This window comes from Notolepis coatsorum (genome assembly GCF_963971535.1).
Source record: "Notolepis coatsorum genome assembly, chromosome: 6".
In the NCBI taxonomy this organism is placed as follows: domain Eukaryota; kingdom Metazoa; phylum Chordata; class Actinopteri; order Aulopiformes; family Paralepididae; genus Notolepis; species Notolepis coatsorum.
This window is the reverse complement of record NC_140170.1, coordinates 190,053,607-190,076,383: the sequence shown is the minus strand read 5'-3', so window position 1 is coordinate 190,076,383 and position 22,777 is coordinate 190,053,607. Positions and strand designations below refer to the sequence as shown.

Sequence of the window (22,777 nt, the reverse complement as noted above, 5' to 3'; positions counted from 1 at the left end):
AACCATCAGCATGCACAAGTTTGAACCTTTGTCAAAACATAAACAACATTTCTATATTTCTACAACTAGTAAATATTCCTTATTAGTAACCTATCCATTACCCAACATCTTACTTATTTAAACCAGATATTATCCTTGTATTACAGATTACTATGTGAAGCTATTCTTGTATATTTGTAAAATCATCCTATCATCGAAAAGCCTTTTCCTTTATATGTTGAAAACCTCTCGATAATATTTCTAAATAATAGTACACACACTTCCCTTGTTCAGGAACCCCTCTCATCCCTTTCCCTGTGCACTTACAACTCGTTGAATAAGAATAAGAGGTGGTGAGCAGAAGTTAGATGAGAACATTCAATATTGCCCCATCTTAGTAGGGATGCACCGATATGAAAATTTGCTGCTGATACCGATTGTTCAACTAACACAATCGGCCGATACCGATATTTGTGGCAAAAAAAAGTAAATCTTTTTTTTATGAAACTACTGTATATTTGTATGTCTCTAAATGTTTTGATGAATTGAAAATGGAGGACCCTTATGTAAAAAAGCCGAAAGTCTTTTTCTGGTCTTCATCCTCCAGTCTTAGCACTGTTGTTGTATTGAGCTGTACTGTATTGTACCCATTCTGCAATCTGTTAATAAAGTTTTCAATCAATCAGACAAATGTATAGACCATATAACCATATAAAAAAAAAATGATATTATTGTTTATGAAAATGTGTTAGCCCTATGCTTTTTATTTTAGGCATGGCAACAAATAAAATAATAATAAAATTTATAAATAAAATATTAAATAAATAAATAGGCTACACGTCTCTTTGTGTTACAAATTGTGCTCACGATATCAACATAGGCCTCTTTACTTACTTAAAAAAGGAAACATCAAGAAATATGTTTATGGTATTCCATCATGCCATGTGTGTTTTTTATATATTTTATAATGCTCATGATTATTGCTGAAGTCTGAGTCATACAATACCCACTGGCTTTCATCTTTGTTAAGAATTTTTAACCGTGCCCAAAACATACACGTAACCAAAAACAGTCAAGAACAACGCAGCACAAGTGGCAATATTATTACAAGCTGCAGCAGGGAATGCTCTCCTCAGAGAACACTGAGGTACACTTCCTGTCACAGTGCTTTTATTGAGAGAGTGAAAGACGAACATCATGTGACCAAAAGAGCGCCACACATATATACTTGGTTTTGCTGATATAAGAGAAAAGGATATGTTGCTACTAGCAACGGATGCCTGTGCCTCTAATGCACAGGATGGTTAACAGAAAATGGCTTTGTGAAAGTGAAAAGAGGAACCTTCCTTCTTTAGCAGAAGTGCCCACCTCTGCAGAAACATGCCAGACATAGAGACACAGAGTAAAGTTCTCTTGATCTTATCAAACAAGTTATTCATACATTGCAGATAAAAGAATACAAAGATATTTATGCATGAATATCTTTAACCCTTTCTCTGCCACGCGTATATCCATCCTTATACCATCCTCTGCCAGCTCTATTTGTCTATGGAGATGTTCCCCTTCTTTGCAGGGCTATAACGTTTTAAATTGTATTGCTAAATTGACATTACTATGGCCCATTCAACGTCAAGTATCTATCGTTTAGGATGTAGCAACGTTCTACTTTTTCATTCACATATTCATACTAAAATACGGTCTAAAGTATAAATATGTTTTTATCGTTTTCTGCAGCATTCTGCAGAACGTGAGTTATAGCCCTAAATACATATATTAGATCATCAAATGTAGTTTGATACCGATTGACGTCAGATTAAAAATTTCAATTGTACAAGGTCCTAAATGTCATGCCTCATCATCTGCTGGTGACCGGAGGGGGGGAGGGGGGGGGTTTATAAGTCCGTGGCCGACGTTAAATCATTTATGTAGTATGGGTGATATATAGGTCAGAGCAGTTTGTATGTATAATAATAATCAAACACGCTGAAACTCACCGCAGCTTCCTCGTAGCGTTGGGCGATCAGCGTGGAGCAAAAAGATCGTTATTATGGGATGCCGATCTAGTTGGTCCAGTTCCAGGTTGTATAATACTATATACGTCCAAATCATGTTGTTTATCGAGTTATTGGCAACGGATCGATATCCAGTGTATCAAGATGGAGTCCCGCGAGTGGCCGGACGAAATATGGGTGAGCACCACTTCCGGCCGCTCACTTCTGGTTTTGGCACCTCGCCGATCGGCCACCAGATGGCGGTCTTGAACCGTTGGAGAGTTGAGAGGAGATCTACAGCACCCGTCAAGTCTCCGTGGGTGAAATATGATTGCAGTGACAGATTTTTGAAATATTGATCTCAAAGACGCTGTACGCATGGCGAGGAATGGCGTCTAAACACGTCATTGGCGATTAAAGGGTTAATAAGGGAGGATTCACCGACTACTGCCGGCCTGTTAGTTCATTTATTTATTTATGATTGGCAGGTCACGCTGTGTCATGTCACGTGATAGTCTGATTATTTCAAACTCAGTCTCTGTCTCTCGACAATGATGTATATATTTTAGCTCCTTGTTGGCCTCCATAAAATCTCCCAATGACCCCCATTCAGGTACCACAGCTGCATCCTGTGCTTTGTAAGGAGGCACTCCGATTACCTCAAGCTCTGTTTAACAAACCGGAGGAACAACCACATCATCTTCATGATGTATTTCTTCCTGCCGATTTGTCTCTTCATTGATGGCCTCGAACGCCAAATCTGACATAATCACGTCTAACGCTACCCAGTCTTCTTCATCACTATCTTGGAAATCGCTGTTACTGGTCATAGACTAACTTCAACAGACTAACTTGACTAAAAAGACAAAAGTTTATGAGTTTTAAGAGTTTAAAAGACAGCACTCACTGTATCTCTCAAACAAAGCTCCATGTTCTCCAGTAATATCTCCATAATTAGTGTGGGTGACCTGGCTAGGTCACTTGCCACACTATAGTAATCTATACTATATAGTTTATACTATTTATTTTTAGTTTGCAATGCATGTGTCGTGTCAGGTACAACTAACCTTGTTCCCAGCTTTATCAACAGAACCATTTTGATTATGTCACACCGCTAGCACCCACCTCCTGCTGTTCTTACCACCAATCGGCAAGCGCCTTTACTTCCGGGAAGTCCGCCATTGATTTTGACGAGAGCTCAACAACAAAGCTAATAACTTTAGCTCCCCGCGGCCCACGAGTAGATTACCAGTGCCCCGCAGGAGTACTAAACGAGGCATAATGATTTTACTGCAACGAATGTTATAATAAAAGCTTTTCTATACATTTGTCTGATTGAAAACTTTATTAACAGATTGCAGAATGGGTACAATTCAGTACGGGCTCTCTGAGCAAAGGAAGGAACTGAGATATGAATGAGTAATGCTTGCTATCTGGTCGGGTAAATTATATGCTGATGCTATTAAACGTGTAACTATATAACGTTAATGCCACAAAACGAATGCCTTTGTTAATCATAAGTAACTTTGATGCAGTAGCGTGTATGTGTGTGGGGGCGGCGTTGTGCAGGTCGCTTGATAACTTTTTTCAAAATTTGAACGTGTGGGCCAGATTGACTGTTATATATTATTATGTACACAGTATATGCATGTATGTACTGTGTGTATGTATGTTTGTATTAACACAAATCTTTTGAATATTCTGGTATTTTATAATATGCATATTTTTGTATGTTTGATTTTATAAAACAAGGGAAGTTCTTGATAAGCCTCTAGGCTTCTAACTTCTCCTTCACAATCGTTATAACTTATGTATTGTTTTTACTTCTGTTTAACTGTGTTAATAAACAAACAAACAAATGGATGGATATTTATCGGTTACTGCCATCGGCATATTCGAGCTTATCGGCCAATACTGATACCCGACCGATATATCGGTGCACCCCTACACATTAGTGTCACCCTGTTCCCTCTTTTCCCAGTTCTGTGTTTCCTGGTTCGGTCCTTCGTAGTATCCTGTATCCAGATACGGGGCTGATGGCTGTATGCGATGTCCATTCATCATCATTGCTCCTTGTATGCCAATTTCAGTGTCCATTCGTCTGTCCATTGTCCTTCGACACCATCTCGTCACACAGGGTCCAATGCAACATGCCAACAAGAAGATTACAATTAGTACCACTACCACAGATACTGCTATCTTAGCTAAAATGGCACCCCATTTCCCTAAATTTAGCTCTAGCCAATCCCATGAAAGGCCCTCACTGCCAGCGTTTACCTTAAGCTCAGTTTTCATTTTTGCCAATTTTTCCATAACAGCAAAACTTCCATCTATTGCGGTATTGTTTGGAATGTATGTGCAACAGTATTTACCGAACATACTACACACTCCTCCCTGGGCCGCCATCAACCAATTCAAAACCTGTCTATTCTGCCAAGTCATTATGCTTGCGGCGTATAGTTGCTGGCCTATGGCCGTGAATGCAGCATGTGTATAGTTCATGAACCTTTGTTGATTGTAATAGATGTAGTTAATCCAATTTACATTTGTGTTAATTGTGATCCATGGAAAGATGGAGGCTAACCCTGCTTCTACTACATTCTGGGCTCTGAACTACTTTGGAATGCCAGTGGGCTGATTCATTTTATTCAAAACAACCCCATCTGTTCCTCCAGGAGACCAAAGGCCTCACCTTGTTCTATCAAGCTTATTTAAAGCCTCATCCACTTTAATCATCTCACTCACTCCCTCATACATTAAGTAAGGGATAATGTACACAATGTGAGGTCATTGTCGCAAAATAATTGACCGACATGGCGTTTAGAATACCGAGGCGCCTCGCAGAGGTGTTCTAAACGCAGTGAAGGTCAATTATTTTGCGACAATGACCCAGTATAGCTATACATTATCCCTCTTATTACATGGCTAACTTACTAACAATATACCAAATTCATTTTATACCATCGACGAGACGAGATCAAATGCAGATGCAGTTGTTCTGTTCTGTGGCTCCGCGCTGTCATCGCCGGCAGCTTGCACTGATGAGTGCAGCTGTGCATATGCTGAGCAGCTTTCATGACTGCAATCTAAATGCTTGATTGCTCCGGCTGCGAACAGCGGTCATTATTGCTCGGTTACCCCTGACGGCGGTCAGTTATCGAAAAATAACTGACCGTTTCTATGGGCAACCGAGCGCTATTGACCAATCACAATCAAGCATTTTGGCTAATGTTAAAATGCCATGTAATAAGACTACATTCATCTTTAGTCTTACCAGGGCACACATGCCTACCCATCGTGGTGAGAGTTCATTTTGCAGAATATTGTCACCACACATCCAATAACTATCTGCAACAGCAAATGTCTGATCACTCAACAGATACAAAAGTGGATTGGTCATTTGTATAGTTGCACACGTTTGATCCATTGATTCAGGATTCTCAAACCAAATAGGTCTTCTTATAAACAAATTCCTCATCCTTGACTCTGGAAACCACGACACCACCCACGTGGTCTTGCAGTTTACTGTTGTGTTACCTACCACAACTCTTCTCATCTGTTGCATGTCATCCACTAGCAAAACACTCATACTCTGCTAGTTCATCTACTCTATAATCTATGGTTGGTTTCTTCTGGTTCGTAGTAGTCTCAAATTCCTTACAGGCTTCTTTAAAATGTACTTTAATGTCGGGATGTTGAAACCGAAAAAGATTTGGGGCAGATAAGTGCTCATGTATTCTTTTTGAACCATATAGCAGTCTACACTGAATTCCACACATTGGAAGTTTAAACAATGGTGATATACCATCTGTAGGAGTAAATCTACCCTCTCTACACTCTCTGTTGTGTTTGAGCACATTCTTCAAATGTATATGGCTCTGGAATTACTATAGGTAAAGCTAATGGCGATTCTGCACACATGATACATTCATCAGACGTCATCCTCTTTACCATATATAATGCCCAGGTATACCAACCATTTTCACTAGCCCTTGTCCACAATTCATCAGTTGATGTTCTCAGACTCCTCTGCCTTGGTATCAGTACCTCCCCTTTAACTCCTCCCTTTGATATATTTCCGTAATCTTCATTACTGTATATATCATAATCTTCATTCTCATCATCTACCTGATCCTTAACCTTAGTCCTCGGTGTGATCATCTGTTTCATTTGACCCTGAAGTATTTTGTTTAGTCAGTTTGACGCAAAATTACAGCTTTGGTTGCTGTTAGATTAGATTCAGACATGCATTTACCTGGGTCTGATTTGTCACTGTACTGTTAATGTCTGATGCATCTATGCCTTGTTTTTCCATCGGACTTGGTGGAATAGGCTGAACTTTTACTATAGGGGGCACTGTTACCTCATCAATCTGTATGGGAAATACCGGTTCTGGCTGGTCCATTTGCGGGATGTGACCATTAAGATCTACTTTCCACGGATACGCTCTTTGGTAATCTATCCCCTTTTCATCTCTCTGTTTGATTTCTATCTGATATGTCCGATTTGAATGAATCATGCCTGCATCTATTTCTACCACCCACTCATTCTCCTCTACCACCACATTTAAATTGGACTGATTCATTCCCCATATCGCTTGCATAGATCTATGTGTATGTAGCCACCCACACATCAAAATGGTCGCTGGCCTCCCTTCCTCCATGTGTTTCCATCACCTCTCGTCTGAATGTTCCAGCTGTCAATTGTTGCAGTGGAATACTTATTTTCAGTGTTTCATTTTCTACCATACAGAGGTGATTCCCTCTTGTTTACAATTGTAACGGCAATTGTGACAGTACAATTTACACTGAGCTTGTTCAGGAAGGCCGGCATGCATACGGGCCCCAAGTGGGCTGGCGTGGTCATGTTTGCATTGTACTTATCTGAGTTAGGAGTATCATCATTATTGGAGAACAGTTGGACGTCTGGCACATTGTCTCCTGGGTCTCTCAGGTCTTTCTTGAGCCTCGTGTCCAGCCTCTGCTGCTCCTGTATCTCCAGATTGCCTGGTAATATCCACAACTGAATGATTACCATCGAGATTACACACAACATTGTCATTTTGTTAAATTTTTTCTTTCGTCACAGTACTGTCCTTGTTCGTGGTCCGAACTTTCTTGCAGTGGTTTAGATGATACCAGGTTAAACTTCCCTCGACCTGGACTGCAGTCGGCGTTGCTCTCACCACGGTGTAAGGTCCTTCCTGTCTGGGTTGATGCCACTTCCTTCGGAAGACCTTAACGTAGACCAGATCCCCTGGCACCACTTGCCTCTTGATCTCCTTGTCTAGGGCTGGTTCGCTCCTTTTTTCCTGTAAGTAGATCGTCCTATTGACGGCAGTTAATTGCTCCATATACTGTTTCAGCTCCATTTACAGCTGTTCGAGTGGAGGTCCTTTGTATGGACCTCTAAACTGTGGAGCTGGCATGCTACGACCTGTTAACATCTGATGAGGGGTCGGGTTTGTAACTCGATAGCTCATAAGTGCCAGTGGCAAAGCGTCCACCCAATTAAGCTTGGTGCTTGCACAGATCTTGCTTATCTTTACCCTTTCACACATACCTTGACTCTCAGGGTGGTAGACTGCACCCAGTCTTTGCTTTATCCTTAAATGTTGTAAGATACCTTTAGCTACCTTTTGTATAAATGCAGACCCATTATCCGACGAGATTTCTTGGGCTGTGCCGAAACGAGGGAACACCTCTCTGGTTAGGAATTTGATAACCGTATCAGCACTCATATCTTTGGATGGAACGGCTTCCGGCTAAAACGATCAATTACTACCAGCATGTAGCGTTTTCCCTGTACAGTTTTTATCATATCAACATAGTCCAATACTAAATGTTGAAATGGCCCTTCTGGGACCGGAATATGTCCCACTGGTGTTTTTATTCCCTTACGAATGTTTCGTTCAGCGCAGACCTCACACTGATATAGTATCTCATCAACCATAGCCTGCATGTATGGTGACCAGTATCCTTGTTGTCTTATCTTCCTCATCACCTCCCCCCTTGCGCAATGGTCTACATTGTGCATCTGTGATGTTAGAATTGTTAGTATGGTTACTGGGGCTACTAAGAGTCCTTCGTGTGATCTCCATAACCCCTTCTTATCTACCGTCGCTCCCCTTTCTCTCCAAGTATCATGCTCTTTTTGGTTTGCCTCCTTCTGTATCAATATGATGTCTTCAGGTGTCATAATAGGTTCTAGTGACACTACAGGTTCCAAAATGGCTATTTGGCACTTGGACGCTGTTTTGGCAGCCTCATCGGCTGCATTGTTTCCTTGTATTACATCATCATTACCTTTCATATGGGCCTGGCACTTGATGATGGCTAACTGTGTAGGTAACATCATAGCTGACATTAAATCATCTATCTGATGTTTGTGTTGAATGGGGCTACCATCTGTTTTCTTAAATCCTCGTTGTTTCCATAATGAGCCGAACAAATGGCACACGCCATGAGCATATGCACTGTCAGAATATATGTTTGCTATTTTACCTTTGGCCAGTTTGCATGCCTCAGTTAGTGCTTTCAGCACTGCCAACTGAGCTGAGCAGAGCTGATCACAGCTCTCAGCTTTTGCTACAGTAAACGTATCCTTCTCCTGTTTTACTACAGCAAAACCTGCATGATTACCCATATAATCTCTATAGCACGATCCATCCACATAGTATACTACATCTGCATTTGATATTGGTACTGACTCTAGGTCAGGCCTCAACCTTGTGTATTTCATGGTCTCTGCAATACATTCATGAGGTTCTTCAAAATCGAGTGTTATGGTGTTGGCTATTGTAGGGCTGGGCGATATAACGATAACGATAAATATTGCGATATATTTTAATAATCGAAAAATCGTTTTTTTTTTTTTTTTTTTTACCTGCAACAGGGCAGTTTTAAAACCAGAGACAGTGGACAGACTTGTCTTTCTTGCCTGCAACTTAAAGTAATGGCTTTGCTTGTCCAAATGACAATAGTGACCAAATTCAGATTTCTTTTTCTCTTGTCCATTTATTTTGTTTGCTTTCTAATTTAAAATACATTTTGAAACCGTCTGTACACAGTAGGCTATGTGTGCTAGCAGAACTAGACTCCAGTCACGAGTCACAGTGCACATGTGCGGTGGTTTGTCCACCAAAAAAGCGCCAAAAGATCGAAAATAAACTAGCAGAGCCAGAACTGTTCAACTCCTCTGGAGCCACAGCCAGCAGAGAAGCCGGTTTACTTTAGCTTTTAAACCAGCTGCAGCCTGAGAACTGGAGTGTGAGGGGATGTAACACTAAAGATGGCGGCAATGACAAAGAATTGCTGCAAAATAAACATACATCTGTTGTTAAAAAAAAAAAAAGTTTATTTCTTTTATTTTTTTTATACTTATAACAATTCGATAATTATCGATATCGAGAAATAAAATAAAATTATCATATCGTTATCAACTAGTGTCAACTAGACACTTAATCTGCCCTGAAACGGTGCTCTTATTATTAGTAGAAAAAAACCATTGGCTTTAATATTCATATGTTTTGATAATGTCATGTATTGGTTTAGTTCCATTAATTTCTAATTCCAGTGTCTTAATTGATGTATTGTCTGTGTTTGACTGTCTTAAAAATCACATTGAAGTATTAACTGCAGCCACATCTGTTCCAAGCTAACAACATGTTCCCCTGTTTCCTGCAGGGGAAGAGAGAGGAGAGGAGCCACCCAGCCTGGGCAACGAAGAGGCGGAGGGGAGAAAGGCGCAGCGCCCGAATGAAGAAGAGCAGGGGAGAAAGGAGGAGCCAGACCTCCCTGCGTCCCATCTTCTTGTCCCAGAGAGGAGAATCCTTTCTCCACAGCCTGCAGAGGGCAGAACTATAAACGTGGAGGGGGAGAAGGAGGAGGTGAAGGAAAAGGAACAAGAGATGGAGAAGGGAGAGCTGTCAGTGGAAGAGAAGGGGGAGGAAAAAGGAACTGAGCAAGAGAAAAAGGCAGAAAAACAGGAGGAGGATAAAGCTGGGGAGAGGCCAGGGGAGGAGGAGGGGATGCAGGTGATGGACAAGGAGGAGGAGAAGATGCAGGTGAAGGAGGTGGAGGAGCAGGAAGTCGAAACAAACACGGTGGAACAGAAAGAAGACTGTTTTCCTGTTCTACCTGCTCTTCCTATTGCTCCTCTGCCTACTACCTCTCTCTCTACTCCTCGACCTACCTCTCCCCCTGCCCACGCTTCTGATCCCCTCTCCACGACCTTTCTCCCTCCTCTCCTCACCTCTGCTCACCCTACCTCTCCTCTCCTCACCTCTGTTCACCCTACCTCTCCTCTCCTCACCCCTGCTCACCCTACATCTCCTCTCCTCACCCCTGCTCTCCCTACCTCTCCTCTCCTCACCCCTGCTCACCCCATCTCTCCTCTCCTCACCCCTGCTCACCCTACCTCTCCTCTCCTCACCCCTGCTCACCCTACCTCTCCTCTCCTCACCCCTGCTCACCCTACCTCTCCTCTCCTCACCCCTGCTCTCCCTACCTCTCCTCTCCTCACCCCTGCTCACCCTACCTCTCCTCTCCTTACCCCTGCTCTTCCTACCTCTCCTCTCTTCACCCCTGCTCTCCCTACCTCTCCTCTCCTCACCCCTGCTCACCCTACCTCTCCTCTCCTCACCCTTGCTCTCCCTACCTCTCTTCTCCTCACCCCTGCTCACCCTACCTCTCCTCTCCTCACCCCTGCTCTCCCTACCTCTCCTCTCCTCACCCCTGCTCACCCTACCTCTCCTCTCCTCACCCCTGCTCTCCCTACCTCTCCTATCCTCACCCCTGCTCTCCCTACCTCTCCTCTCCTGACCCCTGCTCTCCCTACCTCTCCTCTCCTCACCCCTGCTCTCCCTACCTCTCCTCTCCTCACCCCTGCTCTCCCTACCTCTCCTCTCCTGACCCCTGCTCTCCCTACCTCTCCTCTCCTCACCCCTGCTCTCCCTACCTCTCCTCTCCTGACCCCTGCTCTCCCTACCTCTCCTCTCCTCACCCCTGCTCACCCTACCTCTCCTCTCCTCACCCCTGCTCTCCCTACCTCTCTTCTCCTCACCCCTGCTCTCCCTACCTCTCCTCTCCTCACCCCTGCTCTCCCTTCTGATCCTCTCTCCACTACCTTCCTCCCTACCTCTCTTGTCCCTCACATTGTGGAGGATAATCTGCATGACTTTTCCTCCAGGATCCAAAGCCTCCTGCAGGAGGAGAACGTACACTACAGTGCCTCCGCGCAGTGCACGCACACCACACGACACGCACACACTACCGCACACACACGGCACCCGGCACGCGCGCTCTCACAGCGCCAGGCACTATTGGCTCCGTTCTCCGTCTACGTGTCCTTCTACAAACCCAGTACTGTTGTCCAAGATCACGTTGGTTCTCTGAGGCGGAGCATCAGTGGCATCCTGCAGGACTCCCAGGACGACGGTCCCGTCTACCCCCATAACACTAGCAGTGTCGACGCTTATGCTAATGCCACATTGGCTAGCAGCGTCAGTGCCTTTGTGGCCGGCATCAGAGCAGCTAACTGTAGTGTAGCCGGAAATGTGGCTGACGCTCGCTGCACTAGTCCCTCGGCCTCGGCTGGCGGCCTCTTCTCTACCCGCCAGCTAAACGCCACAGCCAACACCCCATCCGTCAGTCCATCCCTCACCTCTAGCTCTCAACCAGCATGCTCTTTATTACCCCTAGGTGCCTCCAGATCTGCCCCCGACCTGGCCCTCCTCCCCATGCCCCCCGTGCCTCAACCTCCCCGCCCCCCGCCCCAACAAGCCCCCTGGCCCTGCCCTGTCCGGGGACCCTGCCCCTCAGCAGGACAGGACCTCACTTACAATCGCACTACCAGTTGCAGTGATGGTTCTATCCGACCTGTGGGTGTCTGTGAGCCTGCCGTTAGCAGCAGGCTTTCAGACTCTGGCAGCGAGATGACCATCCCAGGCCTGGGTGGTCACTGTCCAGAGTTCTTGGACACGGCCGACGCCCCTCCCGCACCCCATCTGGCTGACACCAGACCCTGCCCGGCCCGGCTGGTTGCCTCGGGCCTAGACCAGGACTCTGCTCCAGGTAAGTTACTGGAATACGTACTACTAGGAATAATAGTCCCGTACCTGGCAAAGAAACCTCATTGCCACAGTCTAAACTCAATCAGCTACTGTAGCTGGCAAGTAGTGGAACCATTTCCCTACTATTCCAAGTTATTGTAGTCACCATCTCACTGCTATTCAGTTTATTTTAGCCAGTCTCACTACTATTCAGTTAATTTGAGCCAGTCTCACTACTATTCAGTTAATTCTAGTCACTATCTATATTTATCACTGCAGGCAGACTCCTTCTTGTTCTTTGCTCTTAGCATTCTGACCTCTCCTCATTTTCTGCTCCTAGCGATCTGACCTCCTCCTTGTTTGCCGCTCCTAACAGTCTGACCTCTCCATGTCCTGTGATCACTAGGCACTGCGCCCCCCGTCGCACCTCCCCTAGGGATCTCCTCCCTGATCAGCCAGCTGCACCCCGAGATGCTGAGCAGCCTGGTGGAGATCATGAGGGACGTCAAGAAGAACTCGGTCCAGTTCTACATCCACAGTCCCGAGGAGGACCGTGTCTACGACGACATCAAGGTACATGATGCAACACAATACTGGAAATAGTTTACACGGTTTATTCTATACGACACGGACGCCAGTTCTGGATATAGATGATCAGAGAATCTTTACACAAAAAAATAAGTGAAAGGCAGCTCTCTCTCTCTTGAGATAAAATCCTTTATTTAAGTAGCTGATGCATGTTGCAAAGGATAAAAACAGAAAATGCGTGGGACTGGAACTGTTGGGGGAAATGATACCGTCGGGGGGGGGGGGGGGGGCGTTCTGGGACTGGAACTTTTGGGGGGGAAATTATACTGTCAGGGGGGGGGGGCGTTCTGGGACTGGAACTGTTGGGGGGAAATTATACCGTCGGGGGGGGCGTTCTGGGACTGGAGCGTCTGGGGGAAATGACACCCTTAGGGGGGGGGGGGGGGGTGTTCTTGGACTGGAACTGCTGGGGGAAATGATACTGTCAGGGGGGGTGTTCTGGGACTGGAACTACTGGGGGGAAATGACACCCTTAGTGGGGGCGTTCTGGGACCTGGAGCTTCTGTGGGAAATGCAGACCTGCCAACCTGTATGCATTTTGCGTACTAGCTACGTGATTTGACATCAAAGTATGCTTTGTCACTAAAAGATACATTAAAAGCTGGTAACTCCCTCAATCCAATCGACTTTATTTATAAAGCACATTTTAAAACATCAGTCACACAACACATATTTTCAGATATAAAAAGCACACAATAAAGCATATACAATATGTCTCAAACCAAAAGCCAAAGAAAATAAATATGTTTTGAGCCGTGATTTAAACACCTGCAGATTGGGTGCCTGCCTATCATGCAGAGGCAGCTCGTTCCAGAGCTTTGGGGCTGCCACTCCAAAGGTACGGTCCCCCCTAAGCTTCAGCCTGGACTTAGGAACAATAATAATAATAATTGTAACTGAGGGGTACAATTCCCTGACTGTATTGATAAGTATGGTATCATTAAACCACTACCGCTTTATGTACTTTAATTACTGGCCATACAGTACATGATATCTGAATATGATGAACACTTTCCACAATGAAATCGGTTCCACACAAAGTAATTATTAAGTATTTAATGGAGCAAAAGGTACATCATACACTTTATATTATACTTTGAATGCACTTGTAAGGCAAAGGAATGTGCGTAGGCAAATCAACAATGAACGTCCATTCTCTGGTTACGCAGGAGGTAATTACAACCTGAATCTTAGGGAATTATATCTATGGTACACTAGTAATATAGCGGGAGGTACTGGAAGGGTCCCCCCGGTAGTAAGCCGGCAGGGGTGGGGGGTCTGTCGGTAGTAGAACGTCTGGTCAACGATGACTAAAGAGACTCCGAGTACAGGAGACGGTGCGATAGCCTCTTGATCCACAGACGAATACAGCTGTTCTCTGTAGACTGTAGCTCCACAGTGAAGAAAGCTAGTCGGCCTCAGACTCTCTGAGGCGCCGACTCGACTTGACTCCTCGCGGGGTAAATCCAACACGTGCAGGCGTCGGCGATTATCCGCTCCATAAATCACAGGACCAAAGCAAATATATTCCAGCCGCAAAGGGCTATGTAGTCGTCGGGTAGATTAGTCCAGTGTACATGTCCACACGGTTCTCGTCTAGGTCTCCTCGGGTGAAAGCGCCATGTGGTCAACCCAGCCTGGATAAGAACTCTAGCTAATACGAGGAAGCGTTGGAGATGCTGGTCACTGTAGAACTCTAACCGCACGATACACTATACACAAATAGACTATTATTGACTTAATAGAAATATGTCGCACTCGACGGTATAGCGCCAAACTCTGACAATTCAGTTATCAATTCGCACGCGGTCTCAATGCTATTCTGGGGCCAAACAGGCCATACTTCACCGCACGTTGTATCGTGGGTGAGGCTTCACTTTTAGTTGCTAAGTGCTTCTGTATTCACCTGCGCTATATTTATATGCCCGGTGAACAAACTAGTGCCAATCTCATTTCTGTCGCCGTATCCCTGGGCAAGGCCGGGCATGCACAGACATGTCGTGTCGGTGACCCTGAACCTGGCTCCGGAGGCCGGTCCCTGGCGCCGGTGGACCGCTGTCCAATAGGAGAACGAAATATTATGGTCTGGACTAGGCTAAAGGGACATTCCGTGTATATGTACAAGGAATATACAAGGGATATCAAACGATATACAAATACCATGCAACATATATCAATAAATAAATATATATATTCGGTTTAATCTGATCCTTTGTAACAATAATAATAAATCAAATTTATATAGCGCCTTTCATAGAACCCAAGGTCGCTTCACAATCAGGACAAAAAATAGGGCAAGGAAAGTAGGCGGGGGAGGGGGAAGAGGGGATGAGGGAAAGTAGGGGATAATGGACCTAATTTAATCTAAAACTAACTGATGGGGAAAGCCTTGGTGAAGAGGTGTGTTTTTAGAGCGGATTTGAAGGTGTCCAGGGTTGGGGCGTTGCGGATTTCGGGGGGGAGAGAGTTCCAGAGGGTAGGGGACGCCACGCTGAAGGCTCTGTCCCCAAAAGTCCGTAACCTGGTGCGAGGGATGGAGAGGAGACCTAGATCAAAGGATCGTAGGTTCCGGGATGGAGTGTACTGGTGGAGGAGATCAGACAGGTACCGGGGGGCGAGGGCATGGAGGGATTTGTAGGTGAGGAGCAGGAGTTTGAAGGTGATGCGGAACCTGACTGGAAGCCAGTGGAGATGGATGAGGGTGGGGGTGATGTGCTGCCAGGGCTTGGTGTGAGTGAGAACCCTGGCAGCTGAGTTCTGGACATACTGGAGCCTGTCCAGGGCTTTGCTGGGTACCCCGAACAGAACTCCATTACAGTAGTCCAACCGGGAGGTGACAAATGAGTGGATCAGGGTCTCAGCCACAGAGTCTGAGAGTGAGGGTCGGAGACGGGAGATGTTCCTGAGGTGGTAGAAGGCAGACTTGGTGACAGATTTGATGTGGGAGTGAAATGAAAGTGTGGAGTCAAGGGTGACGCCCAGGTTACGGACTTCGAGAGACGGGGAGATGGAACAGCCGTCAACGTGGAGGAGGAGATCTCCAACCTTCCCGAGCAGTGCCTTGGGGGCCACAACCATGAGCTCTGTCTTTTTGCTGTTGAGTTTAAGTAATTTGGTTGCCATCCAGGTTTTTATAGCATGGAGGCAGTTGACTACAGACAGTTGGAACAGCCAGGAGGAGCTCATCAGAGGACCTGAGGGACCTTGGAGGAACATAAGGTTCCAGCAGGTCTGAGAGGTAGACCGTGACAAGCCGTTCAGGCACTTAAAAGCAAACTCCTCCATGTTAACACAGGGCTAGCTGAGCTAGTTACAGTAGTTAACTCCATGTTAACACACATGGGGATAGCTGAGCTAGTTACAGTAGTTAACTCCATGTTAACACACATGGGGATAGCTGAGCTAGTTACAGTAGCGCTAGTAAAATCAGACGAGAAATTAACAGCAGTGGAAGGATTAAACATACGGCATGGACAGGCCGGTGCAGTTGGTTTGTCAATATAACATGGGAGAGATGCATCAAATAAAACGGGCATGTGATCTGAGAAAAATGCATCACAAACTTCAATAGTAGAAACTGATAGACCATATGATATGATATACGATTATGGTGGGGCGAGATTACGTTTGTGCCCGTACTCTTGTGTGGGACCAGTCACAGACTGTGCAGTAGGTATACCTAGGGATGAGTTAGAATTTTATAATAGTCGTGCCAGTCTCCACATTCGATTTTCATGTCTGAGTTGAAAAATATATAATATTTTTTTATAATTAATTTATTAAAACCGGTTGATAGGCCAATGCAATGCTGTTATTATAGGCTACGATGGCGAATGGTGTCATTTTGATTTATTTTCGGTCAGCTGAGCCGATCAACGTTCTGAAGGATTATCTGAAGTGCCTATTTATGTGCAATACCCTTTGATTTTAATAGGGCTATCTTAAATACTTCGAAGCTTCGTTCGATGGCACGAGCTTCGAACATAAAAAGAAAAAACGAAGTAAAAAAAATAATAATAATAATTAAAAATAAAAAGTTTCCTCAAATCTTGCGCCTCTATTCCAATGAAACGAAAGTAAGCGGCGCCTTCCCGCCACCATTCCAATTAAACGAAAGTAAGCGGCGCCTTCCCGCCTCCATTCCAATGAAACGAAAGTAAGCGGCGCCTTCCCGCCTCCATTCCAATGAAACTAAAGTAAGCGGCGCCTCGACTCCACCTCTCTACAACAAGCATGTGTAGATTATCTGTGTTGAAAACAACAAGGACATGTGCAGCAGACATGTCGACGAAGAAGCGAAGCAATGCCGTTTGTTATTTAAGACTATGTCGGACATATTTGTGTTCATTGTGCTGCTTTTTTAAAGTGTCCCGACCCATATAAAAATATGTCTTAATAAAACGTGCTTAATTAAGTCGAATTCTGCCTTTGTCTCTATCAACTACATATAAATATTTATATAATTGTTTGCTTGATAGACGAAGGTTGCAACATAATTATGTAATGTCATGTCGTTGGCTGTGAGAGCAGCCCCACTGCACCCAGGCAGCGCAGCCGAGTGAAACCTTGTTGGCTGCGTCACAGTCACGAAAGGGGCTACTTAATTAATGAATCCAATCCACTTTATTTATAGAGCACATTTAAAAACAACAGTTTACCAAAGTGCTGTACAAGTCCCACAACAAAAAAATAAAAAAATATATAATTAAATTAAAATCGAAGCTCGGCCCCGAAGCTTCGATTGCCAAAAAAGCTTCGAAGGTCAGCCCTAGATTTTAATGATCCGTTCTATAAAAAAGAATAACAGCATTGAACTGAAACTGCACATTTTAACTGAATTTAAACTGAAACAGAAAATAACTTTCGTGTTTTTTTTTTAAAGTCTACACTGAACTAATAAAACCGGAATCGCTTTCTGACGCTGGGATCATTACAAAGGCATGTTTTATGATGGGGTTCGGTAAAATAGACGTTATCTTTGTCCGCAGGTCCACCAAAACCCTGTCCACTCTTGCTCCGAAGTGTCTTGGGTCAGAACCATAAATAACGCTAGTTGGCCCTGGCAGCGCCCAACCGATAACGTTATCGTTACATCCAAACAGCCTGTTTCTTTTATTTTATCTACTTTTTCTCCTTATTTTTCTATTTTTCTCCCACCCCAATTTCGTGTTTCCAATTCTCCCCTCCCCTGTCTTGAACGTTGCTCGCATATGCCCCCCCACTGGTCGGTTGTAGGGAGGATAGAAGCCTTGCATTACGTGTCCCCTCCGGTACACGAGGAGGCAGCCTGTCGCATCTTTCCACCTGCCAGCGCGGACTCTCATTGACGAGGTGTAACGTGTGGGAGGCTCACACTACCCCCGCCATTTCCTGTCTGCTGTGCAGGCGTCCCCCAACCGACCTGTAGGAGTCGCTGTCCACAACGTCCAGATTACCACCCATCGACTTCCACCCGCTAACTCTGCCAATGAGTTAGTATGACGGCCGGCCCAAGCCGGAGGCAATGCTGACACCCGGATTCGAGACCGGAGTCTCTTGCATTGGTGACGAGCACAATTTCCACTGCACCACCCAGCCGCCCTCCAAACAGCCTGTTTTGAAAATACTAGAATCCAACATAGTCTGGTGAAAACGCACCTTATGCTATGGATGGATTGTCACCGTTTGTCCTCTTAATAATAATCTCCAATACTTCGCTCGTCTAGGCGATCACCATTGCCGAACGTTAGTTGGCCCTAGTCTGGAGTGCTCTCAACTCTAGTGTCGGCAACTACCGCAGACCGGTGAACAGATGTTGCATGCTCGGCCGGTTTGACTATAGTATTTTTATGATTTACCAGAAGTGCTGAGTCCAATGTAGTCTGGTGAAAACGCACCTTATCATCCATAAGTGTGGTCGTTTTGTCCTCTTCATAATAATCTCCAATAGTTCGCTCGCCATTGCATAGACAGTCCGCAGGCTAGTGGCTACGACGACTCTGGCCAACAGTGAGTGAGCAACCCCCTGGCTTCTAAACTAGCCCAGTTCAAAAGGTAGGCGATACTGCCACCTATCGGGATTTGATCGTCATTTAAATTCCAATTCACACAGAGCTTACACAAGAAGGTCCGGCGAACTGTTTAGAATAATAATAAAAAATGTGTTCAATGACCGTTCAAGCATTGGGCAAAAATTGGGCTATTTTTCTTTTGTTGTTTTTTTCTTTTTTTTTTTTCTTTTATTGTATTCCCAAAGTAATTTGCAATGTATTATACTTTATACTTATAGCATGAGTCTGGTCTCTTTTGAAAGGTAACATTCTGAAGTGTCTTACACGATAAAGAATAATCACTTTGAGTGATTTGAGTAACAGAGGTTTTAACACACTGAAGTAAAAGTTTTGTGTACTCTCATTTCTTTTTACTGGTTGCCAGGTGCCTGTTTTTAAGTTCCAACTGAGAGGTAGGAGCTGGAAAACATAATGGTTCCATTAGGGATGGGTACCGAATCAGTACTTTTAAGGGTACCGACTGAATCACGTCGGTACTACAGAGTACTGATTCACGTGAGATCTGCCGGTGCCACATTTCGGTACTGTTTTTTAATTAAAATCTTTAAGTCCAGGCACCCAAGTGGCGACCCATGTAACATGCTGCGTCGCGAAGCGACCGACCCGTGTTCGATTCCCGGACCCGGCGTCCTTTGCCGAATGTCTTCCCCCCACTCTGTCTCTTGTTCTTCCTCTATCTCTCTCTCTACCGGACTGCCCGGTAGTAAAAACAAATAAAAATCTACCAAAAACATAATACATTTTCTTTTTAAATAAAAAAGTCTGACGTCAACGTTTCGTTTCCGGACTGATCATCTGAGCTCCTCTCCAGTTGCTGCTACTGTGTTTAAATCCAAAATATTGATGAATCCTCTACCATTGTTGTGTAACATGTCATTTGTTCTCTAGTCTTCTTCAGTCTCGGCTTCACGTGAAGTGAAACTGAAACTAAGTTGTTGCATGAGTTGTTAAGGGGGCAGTAGTCAATTAATTTACTCAGTGGATGCCTGAACACAGAATGACACCAGTATCACTGACTACCACGGCAAGCCTATAGAATATTAAAAATTAATAATTAATTAATTATTATAAATATTGTTTTCCTGTTGTACCGTACTCGTACTGAACCGTGACCCCAATACCGAGGTACATACCGAACCGTGGCTTCTGTGTACCGTTACACCCCTGTGTACCGTTACACTTTACAAAGCTAGATGCAGACAACGCTCGCTGCAATATTATATATTATATATATATTAACATTGTTCTAAATAAATAATAATGATAATACATTATTTGAAGTTTGTATTTTTTTTTTTACAACTGAGGTAGGTAGATTACATTTTTAGAGACTAAAGTACAGAAAAAAGGTACCGTTGGGTACCGGTATCGGTTCAAATGTGAAAGGTACCCAACCCTAGGTTCCATAGCCTGAAGTCTTATGTAGTACAGGTCTAAAGTTTATAAAAATCCCACCGAAAATTAAGGTTTGTAATGTGTGTACCAGTAAAAATTCGGCACGATTATCCAAAATGGCCATCCGCTGCCATTCATGTCGATGCTCTAGTCAAAACAATGGACTTTGTCTTCTTGTGTCACCTGCCCCCACTGTCGGCGCTCGTCTGGGATCGCTTTCGAAGCAGATGCTCCTTGGCTACAACGGTGGTCAATCTTTTTCGCCATCAGCGGTGACTGGTCAGTTCAGGACTGCTCACAACCGGATGTGGTCACTCCTCCGAACGGCTTGTCAAATGACGCTTGCCGGATGTTTCGTCTTGTAACTCGAGAATGGAATCACGCAATAGGTTGAGTGTGGTGACGGATCGAAAGGCGGCAAATTCAACTTTCCAAAAAACGCAACCCGGAGCCGACAGACGAGAGCAGCAACGTGCCGTCGGGCTGTCCGATGCTTAACCCTTTCACTGCCACACTACAGAAGGTTAACCCTTTACTATCACACTACCGACGGTTACCGTTGGTAGTGTGATAGTAAAGGGTTAACCTTCTGTAGTGTGGCAGTGAAAGGGTTAACCGTCTGTGTATTGTCACAGTGAAATGGTAAACCGTTTGGTAGTGCGGCAGTGCAAGGGTTAAGAGGTTAATGGGGCTCAATATGCTGTATTGGATTGGTGCAAATAGTTTTGCCCAGCTTCTCTACACAGATATTTTTTTTTATGCTGGGGCTTCCACCTGATTCCACAGTAATCTTTTAATTTAGCATAGTTACCCAGTTCAGTTTCAGAAAAGAGACCCTTTCAAAAACCACCCGCTTCAAGGACAGCTTCTTCCCCACCGCCATTCGGACCCTGAACTCCCTTGCCCCCCCTCTCCCCCTTCCGCCCCCACACTAACCAAGCTCCTGACCGATGGACTAGATTCTTCTGTGTGATTTTTGTTGTGCTGTGCTGTATTTATGTATTTATTGTGTCATGTTGTACTGTATTATGTATCCACCCTGGCCTGTACCGATCAAGAATACCACCAACCTGGTTGTGTGGCAATAAAGGAAACTTGAACTTGGAATACCCCCCCTTTACCAAGAGACTGGGAAAGAAACCAGGGAATACCCCCCCCCCCCCGTACCAAGAGACTGGCAAAGAAACCTGGTAAAGAGACTACCAATTATACACCAACATAGTGAGTGATACTTTTTGCTGAGTTTCTTATGAGTGGCATAAAAACAGGAGAGGGTAACCCAACAGGCAACAATATCCCCATAATATTGGCAAATGTAGAAATTGTGCAAATGTCCGAAGTTACCAAAGGGCCCATCACAGGTGTAGAAACTACAGTCTGCACAATAGACATAATCACAAAAGCACCAAAGGTTTGCTGGATGAAGGAAATAAACTTTGAACAGACAATGGCTTAAAGTGATACTGGACTCAAACACAACTCAAAAAGAGAAACTGAACTGGGTAACTATGCTAAATTAAAAGATTACTGTGGAATCAGGTGGAAGCCCCAGCATAAAAAAAACGATCTGTGTAGAGAAGCTGGGCAAAACTATTTATTAAAATTATTAGAACTAGATGTCCTCATAAAATTGGACGAATCATTTATCAATACACCCGTTATTGGTGTACTGAAAACACAAGGCACATTGAGACTAATCCACACCGTCGGGCATCAAGTCTCATTAATGTTTCAACCACCTCGCACCCTACCCAACAAAACAGACATTGGTCAGTACCTATGGATCCACTGTCCACCGCAAAGACACCTTTTACAGGAAAGGTTGCGATCCCGGATCCTTGCGTTTAAACGCTCTTACACCACAGAGGTGGGTAAACATGCTAACGCATGCATGTCCCACTCGAGGAGCAGGACAAAGGCTCCACCTTCCTGGGCCACGTAGGAGTAAAAAGAGTCAAAGAATGGCTCAAGGAGAAGGATATTGTGTTGGCATGAAACACCGGGTAGCAGATAAGAAGGTAATGTGGGGGAGCTCCCGTAGCTCACCGCATATCTCGGCGCTATTTCTGCGTCGGGGAAAACCGTGCTCGTCACGGATCTGGGGGACACGAGTTCGATTCCCGGACCCGCCGTCATTTCTCAGAATGTCTTCCCCTGCTCTACATCCCATTTCAACCTGTTTCTGTCGGTCATGCTTGACCAGAAAAGCGATAAACGCTAAAAAATAAAAAAGTTTAAAAAAAGAAGGTAATGTGAAAAAACGTGTGCCAAGGGGTTCAAGAAATGACCCGTCCAGGACGCACACATCACTACTCGCACACCACGGGCACTTCAGCGCAGACATTGCTGGCCTTTTCCCAACAAGGGAAAACTTTACCCTATGGGTCGCTACAGGAAATACAGTACCCTTAAAGATGTCGAGTTTTTCCTATCCCATACTCGGGCACAAACATTACGAATGGATAATGGAGTTCACTTCAGGAACAAAAAAGTATTAGCCCTCTTCGAATAATTGGGAATTAATTACAAGCTGTAGGGTCTCTAGCTTATGAACCTAATGGAAACGGAGTGGCAGAGAGGCTGTCCGTAGCACAAATGATTATAAAGAATGCTCCCTCAAATCTGGATTCTCTCCATCCAACCTTATTAGACTCCACGAGTACCTTAACCTGCATATTAAGGTTGGGTCCAAACTCTTGGTACCCCGGGGAGTTTAGGTAGAG

The 22,777-nt window shown here is 44.6% G+C and overlaps 1 protein-coding gene across 1 annotated transcript in view; it reads left to right on the top strand.

The window, feature by feature from the left end:
- The window catches only part of LOC311229905 (protein TASOR-like), a gene marked incomplete at its 5' end in the record, with an annotated part of 180,099 nt that overhangs the window by 114,100 nt on the left and 43,222 nt on the right, over nucleotides 1-22,777 (top strand). The window contains 3 exons of the mRNA XM_084315973.1: nucleotides 9,656-10,368; nucleotides 10,942-12,043; nucleotides 12,428-12,594. Of these exons, the coding sequence (XP_084172099.1) occupies nucleotides 9,656-10,368; nucleotides 10,942-12,043; nucleotides 12,428-12,594 (1,982 nt within the window). The remainder of the gene's footprint in view (nucleotides 1-9,655; nucleotides 10,369-10,941; nucleotides 12,044-12,427; nucleotides 12,595-22,777) is intronic.